Here is a 24564-nt window from a genome sequence, read left to right as displayed (position 1 = left end):
TCTGTGTCAAATAAATATTGAGCTTATATATTTTGTCTGCGTCTTCACCCGGCCTTATGATGATTCGGATGCAAATATTTTTAGTTTATGGCTTGTTTTGTTGTTGTTTTTGTTTGTTGTATTTTTTCCAAGTGTGGTGGTTACCATGGAAACGTGCAATTAAATGAGGGTAGGAAACAGCAGCCAGGCCTGTATATGCTCAGAGCCAGTGTACCCTGAGTGTGTGTTCACTGGATAGAAACCTTTCACGCTCCATCTCACCCAGTAATGCGCTTTATGAATTTTGAGGCAAACATTTAGCGCAGCGTTTCTTCCCTTCCTGTTTTCGCTTCTTTCTGAGGCAAACGCAAGCACAGCATGTTTCTGATGACAAAGGTTATTATGTGGCCTCCGTTGTACTATTAAAGAGAAAACTTGTATGAACGACGAGGATGAGAGACGATGGCAGGGGAGCGAGTTAAATATTTCATGAAGGTTGTTTATCATGGTGTATGTATTACAGATTATACATAATTTAAGAAAGTAATATTGTGTCCGCCTGCTTTGGTATTACTAATTCCTGTATTTGAATGGCATATGGGAGGAGGGTTCTGCTAGGTTGTTGAGCAGTGCATTAAAAGGATATTTGGCATGCTAAAGTTTCACATGTTTCTGGTCTCCTCCTGTCTTTTTTCCCAGTTTTTACAGACAGGTTGCTGCTTCAGAATCTGAGAATTTCCTGCATGTGTATGTTGCAGAAAGGCCACAAAACCTCCTGGTCTTTAACCAGGAAGGTCGATGGTTGGGATAAGATCCACTAACGATGAAATTGTTTTTAGAAGTATAGTTTTAAGATATGCTGTCTGTGTAATGCTGTTGGTTGAGCTGCCAATATGTGACATGCGTCAACATAATATTTTGTTTGTTTATTTTTGAGCTTTTAGTGCTTTAAGAAGTTTTCTATAAGTTGTATTTTTCAGTGACAGATCTATTAAATTTTTCTAGAAGATTTTTTTTATAGATCTGTCACTGAAAAATACAACTAATAGAATTTTACTATTTTTAAACTATTTAATATTTTGTGGTTATTATTAATTCAATTTGGCCTTTTACACTTGCAACATCTAATGCATTCCATTTTGACACCATTTCTATTCAAAAATATTAATAATTTACACATCATTTACCTGAATAGAATGCTTAAGATGTCATTTATATATTGTAATGACACACAGTTTTTATACAGGTTCCAGTCTTACCTCTCAGGTAGGTAATTTAGAGTTTCATGGAGAGGTGAGGTCTCTGAGTCCCAAAATCTCAATACAGGGGTGCCTCAGGGCTCAGTGCTTGGTTTCGCTGCTCTTTTCCATATACATGACATCCCTAGGTTCTGTCATTTGGAAACATGGCTTTTCCCATCACTGCTATGTGGACAAGAAACAACTCCACTTGTCATTTTAGCCTGCCGATCCCACTGTTTCTTCACACTTCTCAGAAAATCCACTCTGGATGAAGGACCGTCACCTGTAGCTGAACCTTGCAAAAACAGAATTGCTTGTAATTCCGGGCGACCGAAAGATTCATCACAACCTCTCCATTTAACTAGGCTTATCAACCATCACACCCTCTAGAATGGTCAGACACCTGGGAGTGGCAATTGAAGATCAGCTAAACTTCACAGATGTCGCCAGCACCACCAAGTCCTGTAGATCCTATACAACAAAAATAGACCTTTACTTTCAGAGAATGCTACACAATTTCTAGTCCAAGCTCTTGTCCTGTCCAGACTGGACTATTGCAATGCACTACTGGCTGGACTCCCAGTGTGCACAACCAAACCTCTATAGATGATCCAGAATGCAGCTGCAAGAGTGGTCTTCAATGAACCGAAGAGAGCACACATAACTCCTCTCTTCATTAGGTTACACTGGCTCCCTATAGTCGCTTGCATCAAATTCAAAGGTCTGCTCTTGACAATCAAGTCCACCACTGGTTCGGCACCCCCATATCTTCAGTCGCTAATACAGACCTATGTACCTGCCAGATCCCTACGCTCTGCAAACGAACGATGTCTTGTAGTGCCATCACTAAAAGGGGGAAAAGTCACATACCTTCTCTGGATCTTTTCCACATTTGTGGAATGATCTGCCAGCTGCTACAGATCAGTTGATTCTGAAGCCATCTTTAGGAATCGTCTGAAAACACATCTCCTCCGTCAACACCGGACCTACTAGTACTGACTTCTATTTCTTTTCTATTCTTTCTATCCTTAAAAAGAAAAAAAAACGTAGCTTTGTATACTGTGTTGGGCTATATGAGACCAGTTTTACTGCACTGTGCTTTTTATTGTCCTAATGTTGTTCCAATTGCTTCTATTGTTTACCTCATTTGTAAGTTGTTTTGGATAAAAAGTGTCAGCTAAATGAATGAATGTAAATACATGTTCTAAAACACTTACGACTCATAAACTAAGACAGGTTACCTAGTAACAATGAAAATTAAGTGGAAAAGTGGAAAAATCTGCAGATGTTGATCAAACAAGCACCATTTCAGTGGGCTCTAAGGCACAGCGCACAGTTTGGATTGACTTTCCTTCATAATGTAAGCTATCCGAGTGAGGCCAAGCCATTCTATTAAATGACATCAACTCTGTTGAAGATAATGAGAGCTCTGCGTGGATGAAAAGCAGTCAGAGATTGATCAGGGCAGACTGGATGATGTGGGGAAGACAGCCGGATCAGAAGCCTGCAGCACTTCTAAATGATCTGCTGCCTGGCCCACATCCACCCACTGCCAACATGCGCTCTCTTTTTCTCCTTCTCCCGTGTTTCATGTTGCAGCCTGTTCAGACCTTAAGACGGTCCTTGGCTCACATTGAAAACAGACACAACAGACCATTCTCTTTAGCAGCCTCCAGTCCTATGTTGTAGATTTCTTCGGCAAGCTCTAATGAGCCCCCCGCGCCTACAACGTGGCAGCGTAGAGGTCTGTGACCGCTGCATCCATCAATATTATGTTCAACATTCAGTCCTGATGCCCAAAGCATTTCATTCGCAAAGAGAAGAAATATGAATGCTTTTCCAGATAATCACAGTGAAACTCAGGAGTGTGGAGGAGATGGGTGGAATTGTTTTATTGATTTGGCTGCAAAGGTATGAGCTTTGCCGCGCTGTGTTTTGCCACCTTGATGAATGAGACACAGTGGCCTCGCTCTGGAATAAAAACACACATTCCTGTTTTGGCAAAGGTGCTGTACAGGATGGGGAAACTGGTGGGTGGTTTTGAATGTGCCGGACTGGTTGACTTTCACAGTGTTACACACCGCTTAGACACCATAGAAACAGAAGACAGAAAGCTCTCCCGCATTCCTATTATTTAGAACACAGGACTGTCAACCCACCTGCAGTTACGGCTCCATCCCATAGGTATTCCTGTGTTTTCAAACGCCAATCTACGTATTAACGAAATTACACAGATGCGAACGAAGGGGCTACAAAGCGACGGCGCCACGCTTCTGTCACGGGCCTCTTGCCTCATTAATTTACATCATGAAGTATCAGTTCAATTAGATAAGCGTTCGTCTGCCACAGATCGCAATCTTAATTCTGCACCCCGGCTGCACCCCGATCCGCCGGTGAGTCAGACGGTTTTCAACTTGAGAGTTTGTCACGGATTAGTGGCAAGATGGAATTTTCTCTCTCACAGGCAAAGAAGTCACTTCCATTACCCATCTCGCTCAATTAGGCTCTGAGGTAGGGCGCCGCTCTGGGCAATGAGGCCCCGACGGCCTCTCCTGGGCAAGGCGATTGTTAAGTGTTTCAAAGTTGTTGCGAGTAAATAAAATGATGAAACGTCGCGTACAGAATTGGAAAGGACGGCAGAGTAATAAATGAAAGCAATAAACAGAATCTAAAGAGATTATCCTAAGATAATAGTCTAGAAGGCTAAATCAGAATTGCATCGCTGTTCATATTTGAATATATATTGAGTTTCTAGTGCACACTAATCTCTCTATTGACTTATGTTTTTTTTGGGCTACAATAGAAAGCCATGGCCGCTGATCTTTTCCAACGAATACGGGTTATTGTCACCATCAGGCAATTTACCGATAGAGCAGTGTCTCTTATTTAAAGTGAGAGGAGGTAATTACCAGAATGCCGGATAAATAATTTGTACGGATTTAAAGAGCACACAATGAAGAGATGAGACAGGGTCCCCTGCCAGAGGCCGCAGAGAGAAAACTAAATCCTCTTAGCTTATTCCTGGATATAGCCTACTGTACGTGACCACAGATCACCTTGACCGCTTTGCCTTGTCATCGTTCAACATGTCAGCATTACAATTATTATTTAACTGATTCGGAGGCCCGAGCACAAAGGTAAAGCTGTTAGGCGTAATGGGAGCAAATTAAACAGATGAAATGAAATCGAAAGCGTGCTTTCAGTTTTCCCGGGCATTGTGCACCCCCGCCGTTTAATACGGCCTTATCACGCAAGCATGAAGAACGGCGGATTCAATAATGACAATATATAGACACCAGCTCTGCCTCTGCTACCTACAGCCGAGATTCTATCACTGTTATCGTAACAGTTGTCCTTGACGCACCCATACAGTATATGTGTTGGATTTCATTTATACTAAGTGTATGATAGACAGATCTGTCAATCACACAATATAGAACAAATCATGCGGAAAATAAATCAAAGAAAGAAAAGCACACTTGAAAAGGAAATTAAAGGCGGTGTGTCCAATTTCCGAATTACGCTTGTTTACACAAATTTGGGCCGAGTGCCAAAACAACCTAGTAGCCAATCAGCAGATAGGTGCACAGGATGGACATTAGTCGAGCCGAACGCAGATGAAACATCAACAATGGCTATGAGAAGTCGGACATCCCGCCTTTAAGGAATTAATCTTTGCAGCTCAGGTGACTCGAACACTAGCTGTCTTGTGTTAAAAATGAATAATTCTATTTGTGACCAGGTTGGTGCATGCTCTGAGAGAACAAATGGCACAGTGCCAATTTTAATTTGTGTAAACGTATAGGGGTGCGCCCGGGAAGACCTATTACCGATATTGTGTTGGAGGCTCATAAATAACCATAAATGTTGCCAGGAAGGAATCTCTAACCCGCTGTACGGAAGCCCTTCGCTAGTCTGTCCATCTTCCTGATATTGTCCTCTCACTGTCCCCTTGCTCTCATTTGCACCTAAAGTGGGATGCTGTGTGTTAACACGCTGGACCCAACAAGGTGGCCTATTTTATAACGTGGCGAGAGTTAAATGCATGAGGGAATAGCGTCACAGCTTGAGGAAAGGCAACATAAAAGTGGGGCTCCATGGTGTACCGCTTTACAGATGGAAGGATTACAATCTGCCGGTTCATTTCCTCACCATTTCACTAGAGGTATGAAAAGTGATCGTGCACCATTTTAGGAAATTCAAATTCTGAACAGTAACACTCCCCAAACATGCTTGAAGGATGCCTGACAGGTAATAAACATCCCAAGGCTATTAGTGAATAATTTTACATGGGGAACAAAATTCAAATGACACGGCTGAATTGGAAATGATTTGAAATGATAAAAAGAACAACTTTAATTTGCAGCGCATGCATAAAACGCCCTAATAAACATTGTGTGGCACTAAGAAATTGGAATGTCAGAGCAGGACGGGATACATATTAAACATCATGTCTCACGGCACTTCAAACCAGCAGGGATGTAGTTACACAGAGGTCAGTGATGACAAGTTCTTTAGTCTCCCTGCCTGATGCGGCTCTGTGGGGGCTGCTGCTAACCCAATTTATGTAGACTGTCACCGGGATTTCTGCAGTGGTGACTGCTATCACACTGATCTACACTAGCCTCCTGCTGCTCACGAGGTAAAAAAGGGAGATATTTTCTTGTCATAGGGTTGTCAGGTGTCACGGTTGCCATGGACCTTGCAGTCGACTAATACCTTTCAGGTTCCCGACCTCATGCCGGAGATGGGGTAAGTCAGGGAGAGGCCTGGTGCTAAACGTATCTTGAGATTTCATTTCATATAGAAGGCACGTACTTGACACAGCAGGGTTAATAACAGAGAAATGAATGCACTTTTCAATTTTATCGCATGATAGAAGTTACAATAGAACAGTAAGTGGCTTTATCGTTTGTACTCATATTTCAATTTTGCCCCAAGATGAAAGCATGAAAACATTCAAATGAAAAAAAGCATGCATTATACCTCAAAACTGCATTCAAAAACGCTTAAAACATGTTTAGGTACAAATAAATGTGAGTTTGTCAAAAATGCAACTTTTTACACAGAGTGCATACCTGCAGATTCTCTACTTTGACGAGGTGCACAAAAGCCGTGCTCATCTTTAGAGTTGTTTACAGTAAACGCCGCAACTAAAGTCAGGCTTAATGGTGTGAACTCGAGAAGCATATCGCAAGGATGACTGTGACACAGCCGAGTGGAGTGACAGATGCAGTCATTTACATGGCACCACGTGGATACGGTCCACTGACTAGCACTCGCGCGGTCTCCGCTGCCCGTCCTGCATCTCTTCGCGCGCATTCGGTTTACCTCCACTGAGGAAACAGGAGGCACTTTTCCTTTGCTTTTTCGCTGCCCGACCACAATGAAATCTTGGCAGCTAATCGCAGTCGTGGGAGATGCCCTTCAGGTAAGACACGCGAGCGGTGGGGAGAAAGGAAATGAGCGCGTTTGTTAGAGGAGGAATTTGAACGGATGCTTTCAGTGCGCCGCCGTTAAATCTTCAGTCCGACGCGTTTTCTCTTCTCTCGCTTGAGCCTTATCGCAACATCAAAGGTTAGTGTGACCATCTCAACAGCTTGCCTTGTGTTTGCATCTTGATGCACGCCTGAGGTTTGCGGCGTTGAGGGATCTTTTGCAGGGACTTCCGAGAGAGAGAGAGAGACAGGTGCTTTCTGCATGGCATGTGTTTGGGTGCAGGCATGCTCTGAGGTCTCCCGAGTTAAGGAATGGTCCATACCTCATGTCATCTCTTCAACGCCAATGCACTGATGCAATTTCTAAGCGAGTTTCGCGCTACAGACGCCTCATCGATTACAAAGTTATGCTTGTAGGAATTTACCTGGTGTACTGGTGTTAAATCCCAAAGTAGATGTAACACGAATTGTTCTGCGAGTTATTGTAAAAGCATTTTGTTGTTGGTTATGTTTAATAGTTATTGGCTTGTCGGCAGGTGGAAAGTTGCGTGTAAAGGTATTGCGTGGCTTCTCACACTGAGGTCATTATGCATCTGCCTTTGAAAGCGAGATTCACATTTCTGTGCTGTGTGTGAGATCACCTTTGTTAGGGAGACGGCCGTGCATCGGAAATATCTATCTGTCTTTCAAAAAGATACAATTTGGGGACGTAAAAACAGATAAACAATGACATCTCAGTGTCAGATTGTCACTTGGAGACGGATGCACTGATGGGTGTTTTGTCAATGCCTTATGGTGTGGGAATAGAGTATTGTAAGGACGTGGGCTTGAGAAGAGGCTTAGTCACAAAATGACAGCTTTGGACACTTTGAATCTCATAATGTAAACTAATGTTTAGCCTATTTTGTTTTGTGTTATTGGGAATTAGAAGCCCATTAAGAAGTCTTTTGTTACGTGCTGTTGGAATTTTGTATTGTGTCTTACCTTTTAATAATATTAATGACACATAAGACTCTAATATTATAGGTGTTGTTTGATTATAGTAATAGGCTGTAGCTCTCTAACACATGAAAATGGGTTATGATGATGTGTGTGATTCAGACTGGCGTTGTGTGGACACACACACCCCGGGTTCTGTTTTATGAGAGGGAATGTAACCTCCAGTTTAATCAGGCTGTGCTTTATTTGAAGCCGCCTGAAAAGGGGCCTTAACCTTATACAGAATAGAGGCAACTCTTGTTATTATTCACCTGAGTGGCTTAACCAGGTCTCGGTATGAAAGCTGCCTAATTCGTCGGTCACAAAATGCGCATCCCGGACGCTGTCACAAATTTGAACACATATTGGTCGTGGTGACACAATATGTGTCATCTCAAAGAATGTTTAATAAAGATATATCTAAGCCAACAGTCTTTCAATATATACTGGATGATATCTTTGTTATGTCCAGTGTTGATGGCTTGGTCACAGCAGGGTCATTTCAATAACACAAAGTCCTTATTTATATTTCTTACATTGCCTAAAAGTAGTCTTTGTGCTTGATGTTTTATTGTGACATTTTTGTATTTAACCACCACTAATAGCGTAATAAGGTAATTAAGAATCCCCTATTTTTTATTTGTTAGCTATATAAGCACAAGAGCACAAGAACCTACAATTTTGACTCGTAATTATAATGCTTAATGGCCAGCTGCAATAAAGGAGTGCGACGTGCACCCTGCTTAGTATATGGCAAAAGACCAATTTTCATTCTGATGTCAATGGTTTAAAAATGTGGTTTCCCACAGAGGAATATTATGCACAAAAAACAACAGCTGAGTCCGTAGATGGTTCCACACAATGCCGATGGGGTTTTTTACAACAAATGGAGACTGAATCACTATGGCCGTGACACAGTGCCAACAAATGGAAGAAAATGTGCCAAGATCCATGGCACAACAATATGTCAAAACGCTCTGTATGGTTTCTCCATGCTTCAGATGATTTATGGTGTTATTTTCCACACCAAATGAATTTGGCAATAATAGATGAACTTTTAAATGGTTCTATAAGAAACTTTTCGAAACACACAATGTTTTAAAAGAAAAAAGGTCCTGAAAGATGAGATGAGGGTGAAGTTTCTTATGGTTGTTTGTTTTCTTTTTTTTTTATAAATGTCAGACAGTATAAAGGTGTATAATTGGCAAATAACTGGAAGCCAAATTAAGCAAATGACTACATCCAGGTGCTTCAGCTTTAAATGAAAAGCACACCGAAATCACCTTTGGTGAAATAATTTTAGTCACTGAATGAAACAGACTTATAAAAAAGGCAATCTCAAATTTCTGTATCCATTTCCTTCAAATATAGCCTATTTTGCTCGGTAATACAAGACGGTTTTCAACCAGCTCTGCTAGGAACATACTTTAAGGGAGAACATTACAGAGCCGTGCAAATTATTAGACGTGATTAACTGCTGTCAGTCCAATACTTTACGGTCATTCGCTGGCCACGTTTGGTCCAGACAATATTGAAATCTCAATGGATCTCATGACTGCAGGTTAAGGAAATTCTGCTGTTCTCAAATAGCGTTTGACTTCCTTTCCTTAAGCTTTATTTTACTATGTTATCTGAGCTGGCTCTTACCTTGCAATTTTTTTACAAATATTCAAGATCACAATTCTTTTATTCTTCCCCAGGCAGTAATATCATAATGGCATATTAGCCCTTAAGGAAACCGCTTCCGCTCTAGCCTAATACCTTAGGTGGCACATAAATGGAGAAAATAAAATGTCACACTATTTGAAGAATGAAGCATCAGTTGTTTTTTATAATTTAAGGAATAGTTTGTAGTCTAAGTTGAATTTTTGTTAAATAATTGTTCAATAAAATGTATACACTTTTTTTTACAACGTCACAATTATATTGACCATGAAAAAATTAGGACAGGTATATGACGCAATAGATTTTTTATTTATATTTTTTATTTCATGTTAACATTTTCTTTTGCATGACTGTTGTCATTTGCAGATGATTTCTTACGTTATTTACTTATTTAAAACCCTCTAAAATTTTATATTACTATTACTATATTATCATGCAGCATGCTTTATACATCAACCAATAAAGGTTTGGAAATGACAGCATTTCAGAATGCAACCTAGTATTTTTTTATAAAATCTGGTGGTTTACTGTAGTGCAAGATGATGGTTAAGCACAGAGATGTGATGAATCTCATTAATGAGATACCAACCAAGAAGCCCAGTGCTGGGCGATAAGCGAGTGATTTATTGTGTAATCCCAGAGGTGAACTACTACTGCACTTTTAAGTATAAAGTGGACATGTTGGTTGTGTTGGTTTATTAAGGGTTCCCTGTGTAATCGATGCAGCTGCTTGTAAATGCTCTGTAAATGAGGAGGACAGAATAGCCAGTTAATAGTCAGAGATGGAGAATGGGCCCAATGAAACCAGTATATTGCAATGTAGTGGTGTATGTTGGTCCTCATGGTGAGTGATTCCAGTATAATCTGTTTTTTTAATCCCAGCTCTGTTTGCATTGCTTAACAGACGTTCTCATTTTAATTGGCCGTGGATTCTTTAGTCTTCAAACACCATAAGTGTTTAGCACCTGAACCATCCTCTTACGACAAGACCCCCCAGCACATGATATCTCAGTTGCAGATCTCATGCTGGCACAGTGATTTAGGATGACATTTTTAACATAATTGAAATTACATTCACGCCGGGCAAAGCAACACAGCATCTCTGGATTGTCGAACCGGGATGAGGGTATGAAGATACGGTGACACCTTTGCTTTAATCCGTGTTAAACTAAACCATAGATCGCAAAACAAAACAGTGATTTAATTAGAGCATCACCATAGTGGAAAGTGAGTCATCGCTAAGTGCTTTCATCGCAGGTAAAACGAAAGGGCTTGTAAACACGTTTGACGCCTAACAACGCACGCATCAGAAATGGCTTCGTAGGTCAATAGCTCTGAAGCGGTTAAGTGAAGGAAAACACACCGCGATGATGACCTCGTGTTTCCAGCATTTTCATCACTAGCTGACAGGCATTAGTTACGGGCTTAACATCGTCTGTATTCTGTGTTTGTTTGTATGTGATTTGAGTGGCTGCATCCATCCATGTAGGTTTTGGTATTTGAGGGAGGAATGCTAGTCATGTCATTCTACATGGACATCAAAAGCTCAAAGCTGAACGTCAGGCCCATGTCCTCAGGTGTTCTGGTGATGGGGCCTGCTGGTGATGATAACAGTGATAATTCAATGTGATTTTGCACAGCATGGTTTTGTCAGACCGCTCAGCAACACCCTGTGGTTCCGCAACGCAGTCATGTGTCTTAAATCCGCCAGAGGCTTTACCGTGGTGTGGTACACCAAGCTTTACTCATAGGTCAGATGAGTCATTGCTTTACTTTTATTTTCGTTGATACCGTAAAACAACCTGAAAGTTTTTTCTCTGGGTGTAATAGATTGAGGCTAGTCTTTCATCACAAGATATTCACTAGGGCTGGGCAATGCATTAGACATTTACAAAACTAGTGAAATTAGGCGACGTTGTAAATGCTGTTTTGATACATTTGGTAATTTGTTTTTTAAAGTATAGTTTACCAAAAAAAGGAAATTCTGTCATCATTTACTCACCCTCTTGTCATTTTTAAACCTGTGTGACATTCTTTCTACTGCAGACACAAAAGAAGATATTTTGAACAATGTTGGTAACTGAACAATGGCGGTCAATGGGTGCCAATGTTGTTCAGTTACCAACATTCTTCAAAAATCTTCCTTTGTGTTCTGCAAAAGAAAGAAAGTCATGACAAGAGGGTGAGTAAATGACATCATTTTCACTTTTGGGCTAAAGAGTGTGTCATTAGATTAAAGATAACCATGCTTTATTATAGTAAAAGTGTAAAAGTAAAACTGTTTACTATAGTAATGTGCAAGATGATCAGCGATCACAAAGAATGTAAAATAAATTCAGTTTTTCATAAACAGTAATATTAAATATATATATAATAAATATGTACTTTAAAGTGTTTAATATTGCATAATGTATATTGCATTATTTAGCAAGTAATCACAGATTGCATTTTTCTTCAGTATTCTGCAACCTTAGCTGTTACCTTGATTTCACTCAAATAAAATAAAATAAACATAATACTACAGTACATGGTTATAAGGGTAATGCAGAAGACAATTTTGTTTATTTATTTAGTGTGATTACAATGATGGTTACAATGGCCATCGAAATTATAGTCAAATTATGTTCTTTTAATGAACAAAAATCAAATCACCCTTTTTATGTGGTTTCAGATGAAGTACATAAATATCAAGCTTTATGTCAACATTTCCTAAATGGCTAATTCAGGATTATTGAGTTGTATTGTTGTTCATCCAGCCTTAATATCCACAGTGTAAAAGAGGATATGAGATCTGTACGGTTCTTGCATTAAGTGTTTGGACACGTGACTCCTAGTGTACAGTACTTTTGAAAGTACAGGCAGACGATCTGGTTTAGTAAAGACAGACTCTCTGGTCAATGTGAGTATAGTGCTGAGACATTGCTTTTACAGTTTTTACATAATTAGTTCAGATTCCACTTATTCATGGAGGACTGCTTAAAGTGTGAAATCACCTTGAGTCGTAGCGCGCCGGCTCTGAACTCCCGAATCAGCACTCCCTTGACTCTCATCTACCTGAAAATGTTTTTTCCCTTTTTTTTTATTATTTCCTTATTTCGCCTCCCCCTCTCCTTTTTAAATGCTGACTTTTCTCATGCTGCGTGCCAATTATTTCATGCTGTCTATGCGTCCTCGCCTTCCCTCCTTATCGTGTGTGGAAGAAAAGTCTTCGACTGGTTATCAAAATGCTAATGCCCTTGGTAGGAAACATTAGTCTTCCCCCAGTAAAACGTTATTAAATGTGCTCTATTTAATCTCGTAAAAGTGGCGGTATCTGCTCAGGATTTCCAGATGTTTATGCTCTGCCATACCGTCTTCATTCCAATGCAGGGATGGTGACGGGGGGAGGCGGTAGGTGCCCGAATGAAAATTGACTGCTGTTCTCAATCTTTTTAAGTGAAAGCACGAAAACAAAAAAGAATCTGTATGTTAAGCAGCTATTTTGAATCCGAATAAAACAGGTTCAGGGGTTAGCACACAGAAGGGAGCTGCGGGTAGACTGACTAGCTCAAGCAATAAGTAAAGTTTATTTTGTAATATCTGGTACGTGTAAGGCTGCATTTTCTGGAGCTCTAAACAAACACCCAATCTGTCTGTCATCACTATCGCCATGACAGCCTGAATATATAGTATGCCTGGAAAGGCAAATCGTTCGCTCGCGGCTGCATAAATGGCCGTACGTCTCGGACGTGTCTTTGTTTGCAGTGACAAAACACAAATGAAAATGTTCCTTCCCATTAAAACCGCATCAAACGGTTGCTTTCGCGCATTTGTTTAATGACATTAGTTTCTCATCAGCATGTGCTGTACAGTAAGTCATTGGAAAGCACATTTCCCATCGGAGTTGAGATTTGGCACCGAACCAGATGAGGGATTGGGCTGTGCTGGTAAATGGTGTTAAGATTCTGTTCTGACCTTTGATTAAACCTCTCCTGCGGGCTCTGCCTGCGTTGCCGTCACGCAGACGCTCGCTGGATCCGCAGGATTATGAGGTATTATGCAGATTTCATTCCTTAAAACAACATACATTTTCTGTTTAAGAAAGCACCACGGATGATGGAACGGGTTGACATTTTTGCATTTGCGACTGGGGTGGGCACGTGTCTTGAGGTCTTGGTGACGGCTTTGTTTCTTGTTGTGACGGGCTCATCAGAACCTGAATGGACAGCTACAACAGTTTTGACATCTGAGGGGACTTTTGAAGACCAGCTGTTGGTTTTCTGTCAAGTTAGAGCTTTTCAACTATTTTGGTTCTTGCAGATCACAGATGACATCAGGAGAATATTAACTCGAACAGCTCAGACGTGCTCAGCCGTTTCACCATGAAGCTTCCCTTCTCAGGTCCCACTAGACATCATCCCATCTGCTGAAATTGGGCTCTGTGGATTATTATCCAGCGGTTCGAAATGAATCAGGTTTTCCTCCGTTGCTTCCGCTCTCTATCAGTCGCATGTTCTGAGTTATTTTTGTCATGCAGTATGCTCTCCCTTACTTTCTGCCCGTAACTTGACGTGTCCTTCAAACCTTGGGTGGCTTGGCTGCGGACGGATGGTTAACCCAATGAGAGATGAGATTCTTTTTATCGGGGGGTTGTGTGATGTATTCTAAATCTGCTTTTTTGGCTTGGGCCTCATCCGCGTTGAGCCACCGAGGTTGCTCCTGAATCTCTTTCGGTTTAGCGTGCATGGTGAGGTTTTGATGTTTATTTTGCCATGGGCGACGACAGCCTTTGCCAGACAGAATTGGCAGTGGATCAGGCAGAATGAATGTTATGCAACCTGTGACAACTCAGAGGACTGTGTTGGTGTGAAATATCAATATGCACAATACAACGGCACATAAAACGCCACATGGCGGAGTAAACAGAAACAAACTGTGTAAGGGAGATAGTGAAAATAGAATATATGGATAAAAACAGGATCGTCAGAGGTGAGGTTCAAAAATAGCGCTGCCGTCTCTGTGTGGGGCTGCTGAGTTAATTGCAGAAACAAATTGTGGAAGGTGTCCATTACAGTGTAGGCCAACTGCATCAAGAGTTTCTATTTACAACATGCTTTTGTGCAGCAATTGATCTGCACTGCAGTCAGTAACCAATCACAGTGTGTGGTGAACATGAATGTCATAGCAAATCAGGACGTACACGCCTGGGCCTTAACTTTCGGACCACCAAAGCATGCATGTGCAGTAACGTTCCTCTTCACACCGTTTTTTTTTTAAACACTTGTAACAGGTTTTAGATTTACCAATGCTGGTTCAATGCTAGTTCAAAAGAGCTTCCTGTTTCAGTTTTTTAACATTGCACAAACATTTAAACAGAATACAACCAACAGAACATTTATAATCGACGCATCAAAATGTTAATTGAATATATTTAAGATTAATTATATATTCGGAAAAAATAGATTGAAAAATGAAACAGGAAGAGTAATGCTGTTTGGATCTCGCAATGTGGTCTATAATGAGCAGGCTTGCCGTAATGATGGTTTAGTTTCAGATTCGAATGGTATTGGCATCTGTCTATGCTGTATAGTCTTCCCTGTAAGGAAAAAGTCATTTGGATGTGAATACCACAACAATTTGATTTGCTTATTTTATTATGTTAATGAATAAGATAACAAGGGATTCCTAATCCTCACGCTGAGACCGTTTTTGCCATTCCTGGGGAATTTCTGATGAACTGTTTTATCTCCAACACACAGCACGCAGGGCTTCATAACAGCCCGCGGAGATGCCGGCACACATTTTCTCTCAGGTGAGCCTTTAATTGCATCTTTCGTTCTTGGTGACATCATGGTGGGCTGCTCTCCTGTGTGACAAGGCTCGTACTTACTCAATAAGTGGAACGGCGGCAGCTGTCATCACATACCTTATTATTACCAAAGAAAAAAGACGTTCTGGTCCTTAAAGATCCACAAACCAGAGCTCTCGCTTCCATTTAGCAAACGCTCCAGCTGCTAAACATCCTCTTACAGCCATTTTGGCAGACCAGTTGGCCCCCAGCTTAGGGATTCCACTTCCAGGGGAAGAAAACAGCTCTTAATTGCCCTCCATAAACTGCCCGGCTGCTGCGAAACAAAAATCAATTCCTGCTTCAGGATGATTTTGGGTGTAATGCCAGCCATCTGACAGCTAACTTTGGCTGGAAGAACAAAAGGTCACCGGTTAGAGATTTTGGTCGCATTGATGCGTCACAGGGGAGACGCAGTCTAGATGTACTTTAAGCAGGGAATGCCCGCTGCGAGGGGCTTGGCGTATCGGTTCCTCTTGTTGCGGATATAGAGATCTCAAATTAAGATTCCTTAACTCTTTTTAAAATTAGCTATTTCCGGCCCTCTTTTTAGTCCCTGCCTTCAAAATATGACATGGCAGGAAAATGGTATTATGCTTAACAGACAGCGTGCGTACGCATGCATCATCAATTTCCCAGACTTGTTTGTATACATTGACTCTTTGACATTCAAACCCGAGGTATCCTCCCCCACCAGCACCGAATGAGCAGACAGCATGTGTGCGAGAGAGTGCGTGGGCAAAGTGTCATGGCTGCGGAGTGCCAAGAACAGCTCCCCACATTGTTAACAGTGCTCTCTGTCTGCAGACGTCTGCCTGGCTGAGGATTGCATGACGCTTTGGACAATATTATGAAGGACAGTTTCAGAACTTTCACAAAACAGAGGCCTCAAAATTAGGCTGTTGGTTTTCCTGTATATAGTGCAGCAATATTTTCCTCTTAACCCCATACTGCAGATAGTGTAGCATTATTATTAAAATGGTCATGCAGTTATTATATATTAAAACATTTGATTTATGCAAATTTGGGACATCTGCTCTCTTAAAGATTTAGAAATCCCCTCACTTTTAGCATAATATCTACCATTTTTCATCATTTTTACTCTATTCCACAGATTTTGAGACAGAAATCACATGAGCAAATAAAGCTTGAGTTTGTACCATATTAAAAAAAAGTACAACTTTATCTACTTTTTTATCACTGCTTGGAAGGCAGTTTAGTACAGAATGCCACATGCATTAATGTCAACCTGAGCAAGTCCAGAACATTCCCAGTTAGTGTTTTAGATGTTCTGGTAATTATGAGTCACATTTTGTGCTGAAGCTCAGTTTTTAAAAATATTTTTTCAATCCGCTTATTAAAAAATATGAATGTGATTCTCATAAAGCATGGCATTTAACAGTGGATGGCGAATCATCTTCATAGACTCGAAAATCCTTGAAATTCTTAGTACATGGGAAACAATGAAATCTCAAGATTTGTGAAGATTAAAAGCTTCATTCAACACCGCATCAGTGGCTCAGCTTATTTCATCCGCATCCTCATTTTCTCTCACTTTTTCATTTGTTTCACTTCCAAGGACTTTGGAAATAACATTGCCAATTTGCATTGCGCAGTTTTTCCACCTGATGTGTAAGTATTGTCCTTAACAATATGTGTTGGTATGTTAAATCTTGATTTTAATGTTGATATTACAAGCATTTATTAATATTTTAATATTGTTTGTTCTGGTGGCTTATTTCATGGTTTACTTATGTGATTCAGCACACAATGTTGCATTATAGGCCAAAACGGATGGATTTCTAACGTATCTGCACTGTGCACAGCCGCCTCGAGTAAGTTTTAAATGAGCACGTATTTGAACTTGTATGTAGTTTGTATGTGTTCAGTTAAGCTTGCATGCATTCAATTAAATCCTGGCTTTGTACATTATGACAGTGAAGTTTTCAAAGGAAGCTATATACGGCTCGCTGATGCCGATAGCAGCAGCGGCGGCATGTAAGTTGACTAATTGGAGAGGCTGTCCTCGGTGTTCGGCAGAGCCTGTTGTTTTGCTCATTTGGTGTGACAAATAGTGAGCCTGTGGAGGATGCAAGGCCTGGGTGCTGTTCTGACCTATGACATCTCATTTGTTTCTGATAAATGGCCATTTTCTGGAGGAGCATGGTTCACTTGAGAGGCAATTGCCAGGTATGAGTCGCCTTCTTCTTGGGCGACATCCAAAAAAGCCATGCCCGTCTAAGACCAGGCCAGAAATTGTTGCATTGCTGGTTGATCTTGCTGCACGGTGTTCAGTCAGGTCCTGGTGAAATAATTAGGTCTTATGGCAGCTACATTAGAATAAACTTCAATATAAAATATATTCAATAAATATGATTAGTGATGTATTATAGATAAATGCATGGCTGGACTGGGAAATCGGCCCTGGCTTTTTAAGCTGATATCAGCCCACTACCACTTCTAACCGGGGGGGTGCATGGATAAGTCTGTTGACCTTTGGGAATGCATACGTGTCTTCTCCATTTACGTTGCGTGCATTTGCATTTATAATCCGCCCATACGTTTGCGTCCCACTGGAATAGGCACGGAATGCCAGGTGACCTGTCCGCCCCTGGATAAATTTCTAAAGAGTGAAATAATAATCAGGTCAATCTTGGCACACACTAGTGTTTTGGCCTATAAAGATAACCGATGATTCTTTAAAATTGGAATCCAAAAATCTCTATATTTGCTAATATACAGTACCTAAATACTAATATAACATTTTCTGAGACTGAAACAAAAGGCAAAAAGTGGACAACTTCTTTTATTTAATAACATTCACTGCAGAAAATAAGGTAACCATTAATTCTTTTTTCCACCTGAAAATCATGTACCAAACCTACTTTACCCTAGTTAAAGATTCTTGAAAAGTGCCACTTGAAAAAAACAGCCACAAGTCTAACAGGTCTAAAGACAGAACTCATTCACACAGGAATCGGGTTTAAACAATGTGCATTTGTTCCTACAATTTATAGATTCATAAATATCTAAATACTGTACCTAAATCAACAATGTTTTGTAAATAACAGTAATTTAATGATCATGACAGAAAGACAGCGCTGTTCTGGGTTTTAACTGTGAGCAGCATGCAGCTGAAATTGTTTACCCTGAGAAAATGTTTCATCATTTATTGTCTATAATTTATCGGCCTTAATTCGATTATCGGACAATATGATAACATTAAATACAACCATTTATCAGTCAATACCGAAATGGCCGATAATTATTTCACATCCCTTTTGCCACAATATTTACATCACATGACCAGCCGTGTCATACAAAAACATGAAAAATGAATCGGAATATATATACTGTATATATTTTTTTGTTTACATAGTGCTTCTATCCAATTAATGTTGGGCGATATCCTTTAATAGCTAGATCATTCTATTGCCAGCCTGTGGATCGCCAAAACACGATAGTATCAAGGAGCATGGCAATTTACGCATTTATCTATGACAAGCTGAATTTGTGGACAAAAAACTAGCAAACGTGACTAGAAAATGCCCATGTGGGATCGCAATTAGCATTCTTTCAGAGTGTGAGTTCGGTGCAGCTGGCAACATTGTAACTTCCCACCGCAAGCTTTTAGACGAGAAAAAAGTAAACTATTGCTGTAAATCAATGTCATTAATCCGAATGCATTATTGACTCCTGTGCGCGCTGTTATTACTTGATTGCCAGCAAACGGGAACAACTTTCGCGTTAGTTTTAAACCCTCAGGCTCACATAACAATTCCTCCAAGGAAAGAGCCAGAGCCGCGTATATTACAAGCTCTCTCATGCGTGGAAAACCCAAACCCCGCACATTATAAACTCTCTGCCGCTAGGAAAAGCCTGGTGCATTGCAATCTCTCTTGCACAAAGAAATGTGCAATGCGCGTTTGTTCTATTAATTTGCAACATTTATTGGTAAACTATATCCAACTATCGCTATTGCTGAAATGTTTGTCTATCCTCGATACACGATAGTAACATCAATCAGAACAACACTTTAACCCGATATAGGGTCCCAAATCCGGTGGTTCTGGAGGCGTCTGTTCCTGAGGTCCTGACCCAGGCTTCCATCTTCTTCTTGCCATGACCAGGTTTCAAGCACTGCCTCCCATGCCCAGGCTACCAGCCCAGTCACGCCCCGGCTTCCTGCTCTGCCGGCTCAGCCCTGGAATCCACCAGGCCCCCCTCTGCGCCACGGCCCAGGTCCGCCTCTGCACCATGGCCCAGGTATAATTCTGCACCACGGCCCAGGTCCGCCTCTGCTCCACAGCCCTGGCCCTGTGCCACTCCACGGGCTTGGCCCTCCGTCCCCTCCCCCTGTTCCGCCTCCGCTACATCGCCTGTTATATTGAGGGTGTCTGGAATCCACCCTTAAGAGGGGGGCTATGTCACGCCCTGTTGCTGGCGCCTCTGTTCGCCATATGAGGATGCCATGCAACTTTGTGTTCTGACTCGATTGTTGTTGGATTTTTCCTCTCGTGTTTCCCTTGATCTTGGAATGACTCTTATGTGTTTTTGTGGATTTTATTAAAGACCTCTTACTGCATGTGGATCCGCTCTTTGTTTTCCCTCTCTGACCATGACATCATAATAGCACAGCGGTAACGTTGTTTGAGATCTGATTCTGCAATGCATGCATCTGTCACTTAATTAGACCCCCGCTTCACATGCTCACAATATACACCATGCGCACATCGGTGCGGTGTTTACAGACTTTTTTCCATCAGATAGCAAAAGCCACTTGCGTCATTTTGGATAAAACTTAACTTTTAGATAGTGGAAAAATGTTTCTCTGCGTCTTTTCCGTTCAATGAGTGGCAGAAGCAGCACATTCATTACCAAACAGCAGCTTCAAGTTACTTGTAAGTGAATGAATGAAAACAGCGTTTACAAGCACCTGTCATTGTTACTGACTGGACATATGATTATAAACATTGTCTGTAATTATTATGTTATGTCTGACAACAGAAACATTAAATATGTAAACGACTTAGACTTTGGGTTTTCAGTAAAACACAGTTAGTTCAGAGAGTAAATGCATGTACATAGCGGTGATGTCACAAACATGCTAATTAGCTTGTTACATCAGCTTCCACCACAGTGACGGGTAAAAATAGATTATGACAGATTTTTTACGATCCTGTCCATCAAAATGAAGGACAATGAAAAAGTCTAGCTGAACTTCTGTTCTGGACACAATATAATAGAATCCAACCGGGTACTGTCACAAACCACTGGTACCACAAAAAAAAGTACAATGTATTTTTTATAGATGACATGCAGTATAAGAGAGAGAAAAACAACCGACAGGTGTCAGTAATGTCCAAGAGCACCGGAGCAAAGAAGAGCCAGCAAACGTAAACAAAAATTAACTTTGAAGGTTACAGCTTTCCTACATTTTAAACTTACAATGAAAATGAAATGGAGATGGTGGTCTAGTGGGTTAAACCACTGAACTGGTAAATCACAGGTTGCTGGTTCGATCCCAGCAGCCATCACCTGTGTGTCCTTGAGCAAGACACTTTACTCCATGTTGCTCCAGGGGGATTGTCCCTGTAATAAGTGCACTGTAAGTCGCTTTGGATAAAAGCGTCTTCCAAATGACTAAATGTAAATGTAAATACACTTCCATTTTTGATGGAATATTACAGTGGTTATTATAAATTATTTATCTGTGCATCATCATTTTATATATATATTTCCTTTTGAGCTTGAATAAAATAACCTCTCCTCGTCTCAATCTTTTCTCTTCATGTCATGGACTGGAAGTTTGAATTGCCCGGCCATTATCCAGTAAGTCCTGCTCTAAAAAAATTTTTTCACATATACGTTATGTACAATAGAGACGAAAAGACCATTGCAACGTCCGTTTCATGTCTACTGTATAGGCATTTATGCTGGAAATGTCTTGCAAAGTTGTCTCGGCACATTCAGCTGCGAAGAAAGTATTTTAACACAAAACATTATACATGTTACCTTTAAAGTAAAGTAAACGGTCGTATGTCATGCCTCTGACTTATACAGTTGGATAATCCACACCTAGAATTGCATGCAGAAAACGAAGACAAATGAGTTCAGGATGATGCATGACAAAGATTCATATTCGTCTACAGTTGCCTCTTTAAGCCTTAAAGAAGTGGTGGTGCTGTTTATGCAAATGATGTTCACCCATATAATGGAGGCTGTTGGTTGTCTGCTGTGTTGTGGGGCTGAGCATGTATCTGTGGAGATAAGGCTGCTTTAGGAGGACTCGCCCGAGCCAGAGAGAGAGAAAGAGAGAGAGAGAGAGAGAGAGAGAGAGAGAGAGAGAAACTGCTTGTTGGAAGATAAACATGGCTAATTAGAATATGCATTTGTTCAGTAATTCTGTTCATAATTGAGATATTTTAATCTTTGAACATGCCAGCTATTTGGAAAAGTCAGCTGTAGTTTACCGCGCTGATCTGAAACATACTGTGTAAACGGGGCTTTTCAAACATGCTGGCGAAATACCAACAGGATGAGCAAAACACTTTTTGGGGGGATTAGCACCCCTCTCTACTGACAACACAGTGCACAGTTTGCAGGAAATCATTTAGAAACAAGCACCCTTTGTCCAGAAGTGCAAGCAATCTACCTTGTTTTTTTATTTTGGATCGGCTTGTTCTCTGTATGTTTGGATATGATTGCATGGCAATGAACAGGCTGTGGGTTTGCAGGGATCGAGCGGCTCCCCGGCGTAATCACCCCCTTAATCTAGGGAGCAAATTCCAGCTCTACTCCATAAGTCGATAGCACTTCAGGCAGGGGAACAGGAAGTCTCCCGTCGCTCCGCTGAGAGATAAAGGCACCGATAGGAGATGCGCGGTACGGCTCAGCCATTGTGTTAGATCAAGATGTGCCTACTAAACTGATGGGTGCTGCGAATAGTGATTCCACCTCTCTGCTGTCTTAGGACGAGATATGTAGATTGCCTACAGAGAGACAGCGGTGACTAAATGAATATGAAAATGAGCTCAGGGAATGGACTGCTATTCTGCTGTCTTTGAAGTCTCTTGTGCTGGATTGGGCTGTTACTGTCTCTCAGTTTCAGTATGACATTGAATCTTTAAAGCAGGTTTAAAATTTGAATTATGAATCTACCGTATATTTATTTCTTGATGTTTTTGCAAGGCTGTACAATATACTGAAATCACAAGTGTGCATGCCGTGATGTGCATATCCCAACATTAAGACAGAGAGATACAAACATGTGGATAAAAACTTGGAAAAGAACTTTAAAACGTGCATACACATTGCATTACATCTAAAACAAACGATAATATCCATTTAACCGTGTCATATGAGAACAGAATATAATTTTATAAGGAACAAAAATTGGCTTAGGGTTGACCGATATAAAAGGCTAATGACATTATGTGCCAGCAGCCAGGACCATCAGGATAAATTAAAACTCCAATATTCATTATCTTTATCAAACATTTACCAACGTACAACATACTGTATCTCTATGGCAGTTAAGGCTTTGACATTTTAGGTGAAGATCAAAGCATCTTGCATTTTTCAGACAGGTGCATAAATAATATACATATTCATCGAATGTATTGGTCCACCTTGTTTACAAAGTTGCATCACGTTCATCTTAAAGCCACCGGGTACCTTTTAACATGCCTATCTCCCCCTCTGAAGGAGACATCATCCCCCTTTTTTCCATTTGCTCTCTTTAATGCAATACGTGTCAGGCATCAGTATTTGTTTTTTGGCATGTACAGCTTGCTCTCGTGATCCGCTGTAATAGAAAGGGTTCGTGGCATCGCTAAGCTTACTGGATGTAGCGGTTTTCATAAATACGCCGCATGCTGTTTAAAGAGCGTCTCTCGGTCGCTTTGCCTCTCATTACCGCTCACGTTTTAAATAGGGTTTAGGATGAAATTCTGTCTGCTTAACCCCGACGAAATTACGAACACTTTCCTAGGAAGACGTCAGGGAGATAAAACGGTCCTTGGGAAATGGCAAGCAATTAAAAGTATATTAGCCGTTCAAGGCCAAAAATAATTAAAGCTCTCCGACCATTGTGTTTTAGAAAATAGCTGCTGGCGGCAATCGCGAGAGGTGTACGCGCAGTCAGAAGTCACAGGGTATTCCGCCGTGCCCCGGCTACAGTACGGCCAAAAATAAGCACCAGTCAAAGCTCGCATTTGATTCGACGGTTCTCATTTTCAGCGTGAAACCATTCTTTCCACGCTTCATGCAAGTGTATCACATTACGGGTTTTGGAAATGAGATTGGATCTGCGTATTTAATCACACCAATGCAATTAGACTGTAGGAATAAAAGAAACAGAATTGGAACATGCTCCCCCCTGTTACTGGATATAAGGATGCAGACACAAAGGCATGTGTGTTGAAATATTGCACATTGTAGCGTCGTTCAAAGAACATCCGTCATAAGAAAAAAACAATATAATAGTTTAATGAAAGCGTCTTTAATGGGTATTGTATGGCCAAATAAACACGACCTTAAGAGACAGTGGCTCTGATGGTTTGCAGGAGAACACCACAGCGCTCTGTAGTACACAGGTTCAAACGCCCTAAACACAAAAATACATCCACACACACCGTGGCCTTGTGTCAGCCAGTGGCTGTGGTCCATCACACAGCTAGACAAATCTCTGTAGGCTTGATGTGCTCAAAGGCAGTTCTTTCCACTTTAACAGGATTTACACAGATGAGACGAGTGCTCACCAAGCACCACGGAAACATTAAATGCCCCCCCTGGGACGTCGGATAGATTCAACTCTTATCTCTTTTCTAATCATATCCTGGCCATTGTTTGTTTGTCATTGCCGTGCAATGTCATTGATAGTTATAAATATCTGTACAGAAAATGAGATTTTTTTGGACGCAGACAGATATAACTGTCATTTAGTTTCACAGTCGTGGGCGCATTTGGAGGAGATTTGATTTGCAGCGCTCCGTACAGAAATGAAGGAAACGTGCAGTACCTGATTGATAAACACACATTTGTTTATTAATAATCAGTGGTTGAGAGGCTCACACTGAGTATGTAGCATTGATCGATGATGATGTGGTAATGTACTAGTCTAGCTTGGAGGTCTCAGATGCTGTGGTTATAGACTATCAGAGATAAGTTCATTACGGGTTGAGCTCAGGCCTCTCTTGCTTGTGTGGTTTTCAAATGAGGGTTTTAAAGGAATAGTTCACCATTAAACCTTTTACTTACCCTCATGTTATTTTAAACGTATGCTGTTTTTCTGAAGTCATTTTTTTATCGTGCCCTCCCTTGTGGATCATGTCTATTCGTGCTCACTCGCAGAATTAAAAAATTATGCTTTTTGTATGGTTACCTCAGGCGCGAACCCATGCCATTTTTCCATCAGTTACATTTATGTGCAGTT

General features: G+C 40.9%; 1 protein-coding gene across 3 annotated transcripts in view; it reads left to right on the top strand.

Moving 5' to 3' along the window:
• The first annotated feature begins 6518 nt into the window (after nucleotides 1-6518).
• The window catches only part of rbfox1 (RNA binding fox-1 homolog 1), a 213301-nt gene continuing 195255 nt past the window's right edge, over nucleotides 6519-24564 (top strand). Inside the window, exon 1 of one of the 3 annotated variants that reach the window (XM_056752519.1) lies at nucleotides 6519-6797. Coding sequence is in view for 2 of the 3 variants with exons in the window: in XM_056752515.1 (XP_056608493.1) it covers nucleotides 6607-6651 (45 nt within the window). In the remaining variant the exon portion in view is untranslated. The remainder of the gene's footprint in view (nucleotides 6798-24564) is intronic. The other 2 variants (XM_056752515.1, XM_056752516.1) reach the window with 2 other exon arrangements.

This window comes from Triplophysa dalaica, chromosome 7 (genome assembly GCF_015846415.1).
Source record: "Triplophysa dalaica isolate WHDGS20190420 chromosome 7, ASM1584641v1, whole genome shotgun sequence".
Taxonomy (NCBI): Eukaryota; Metazoa; Chordata; class Actinopteri; order Cypriniformes; family Nemacheilidae; genus Triplophysa; species Triplophysa dalaica.
Note: the sequence above shows the minus strand (reverse complement) of the source record. Positions and strands in the feature narration are given on the sequence as shown.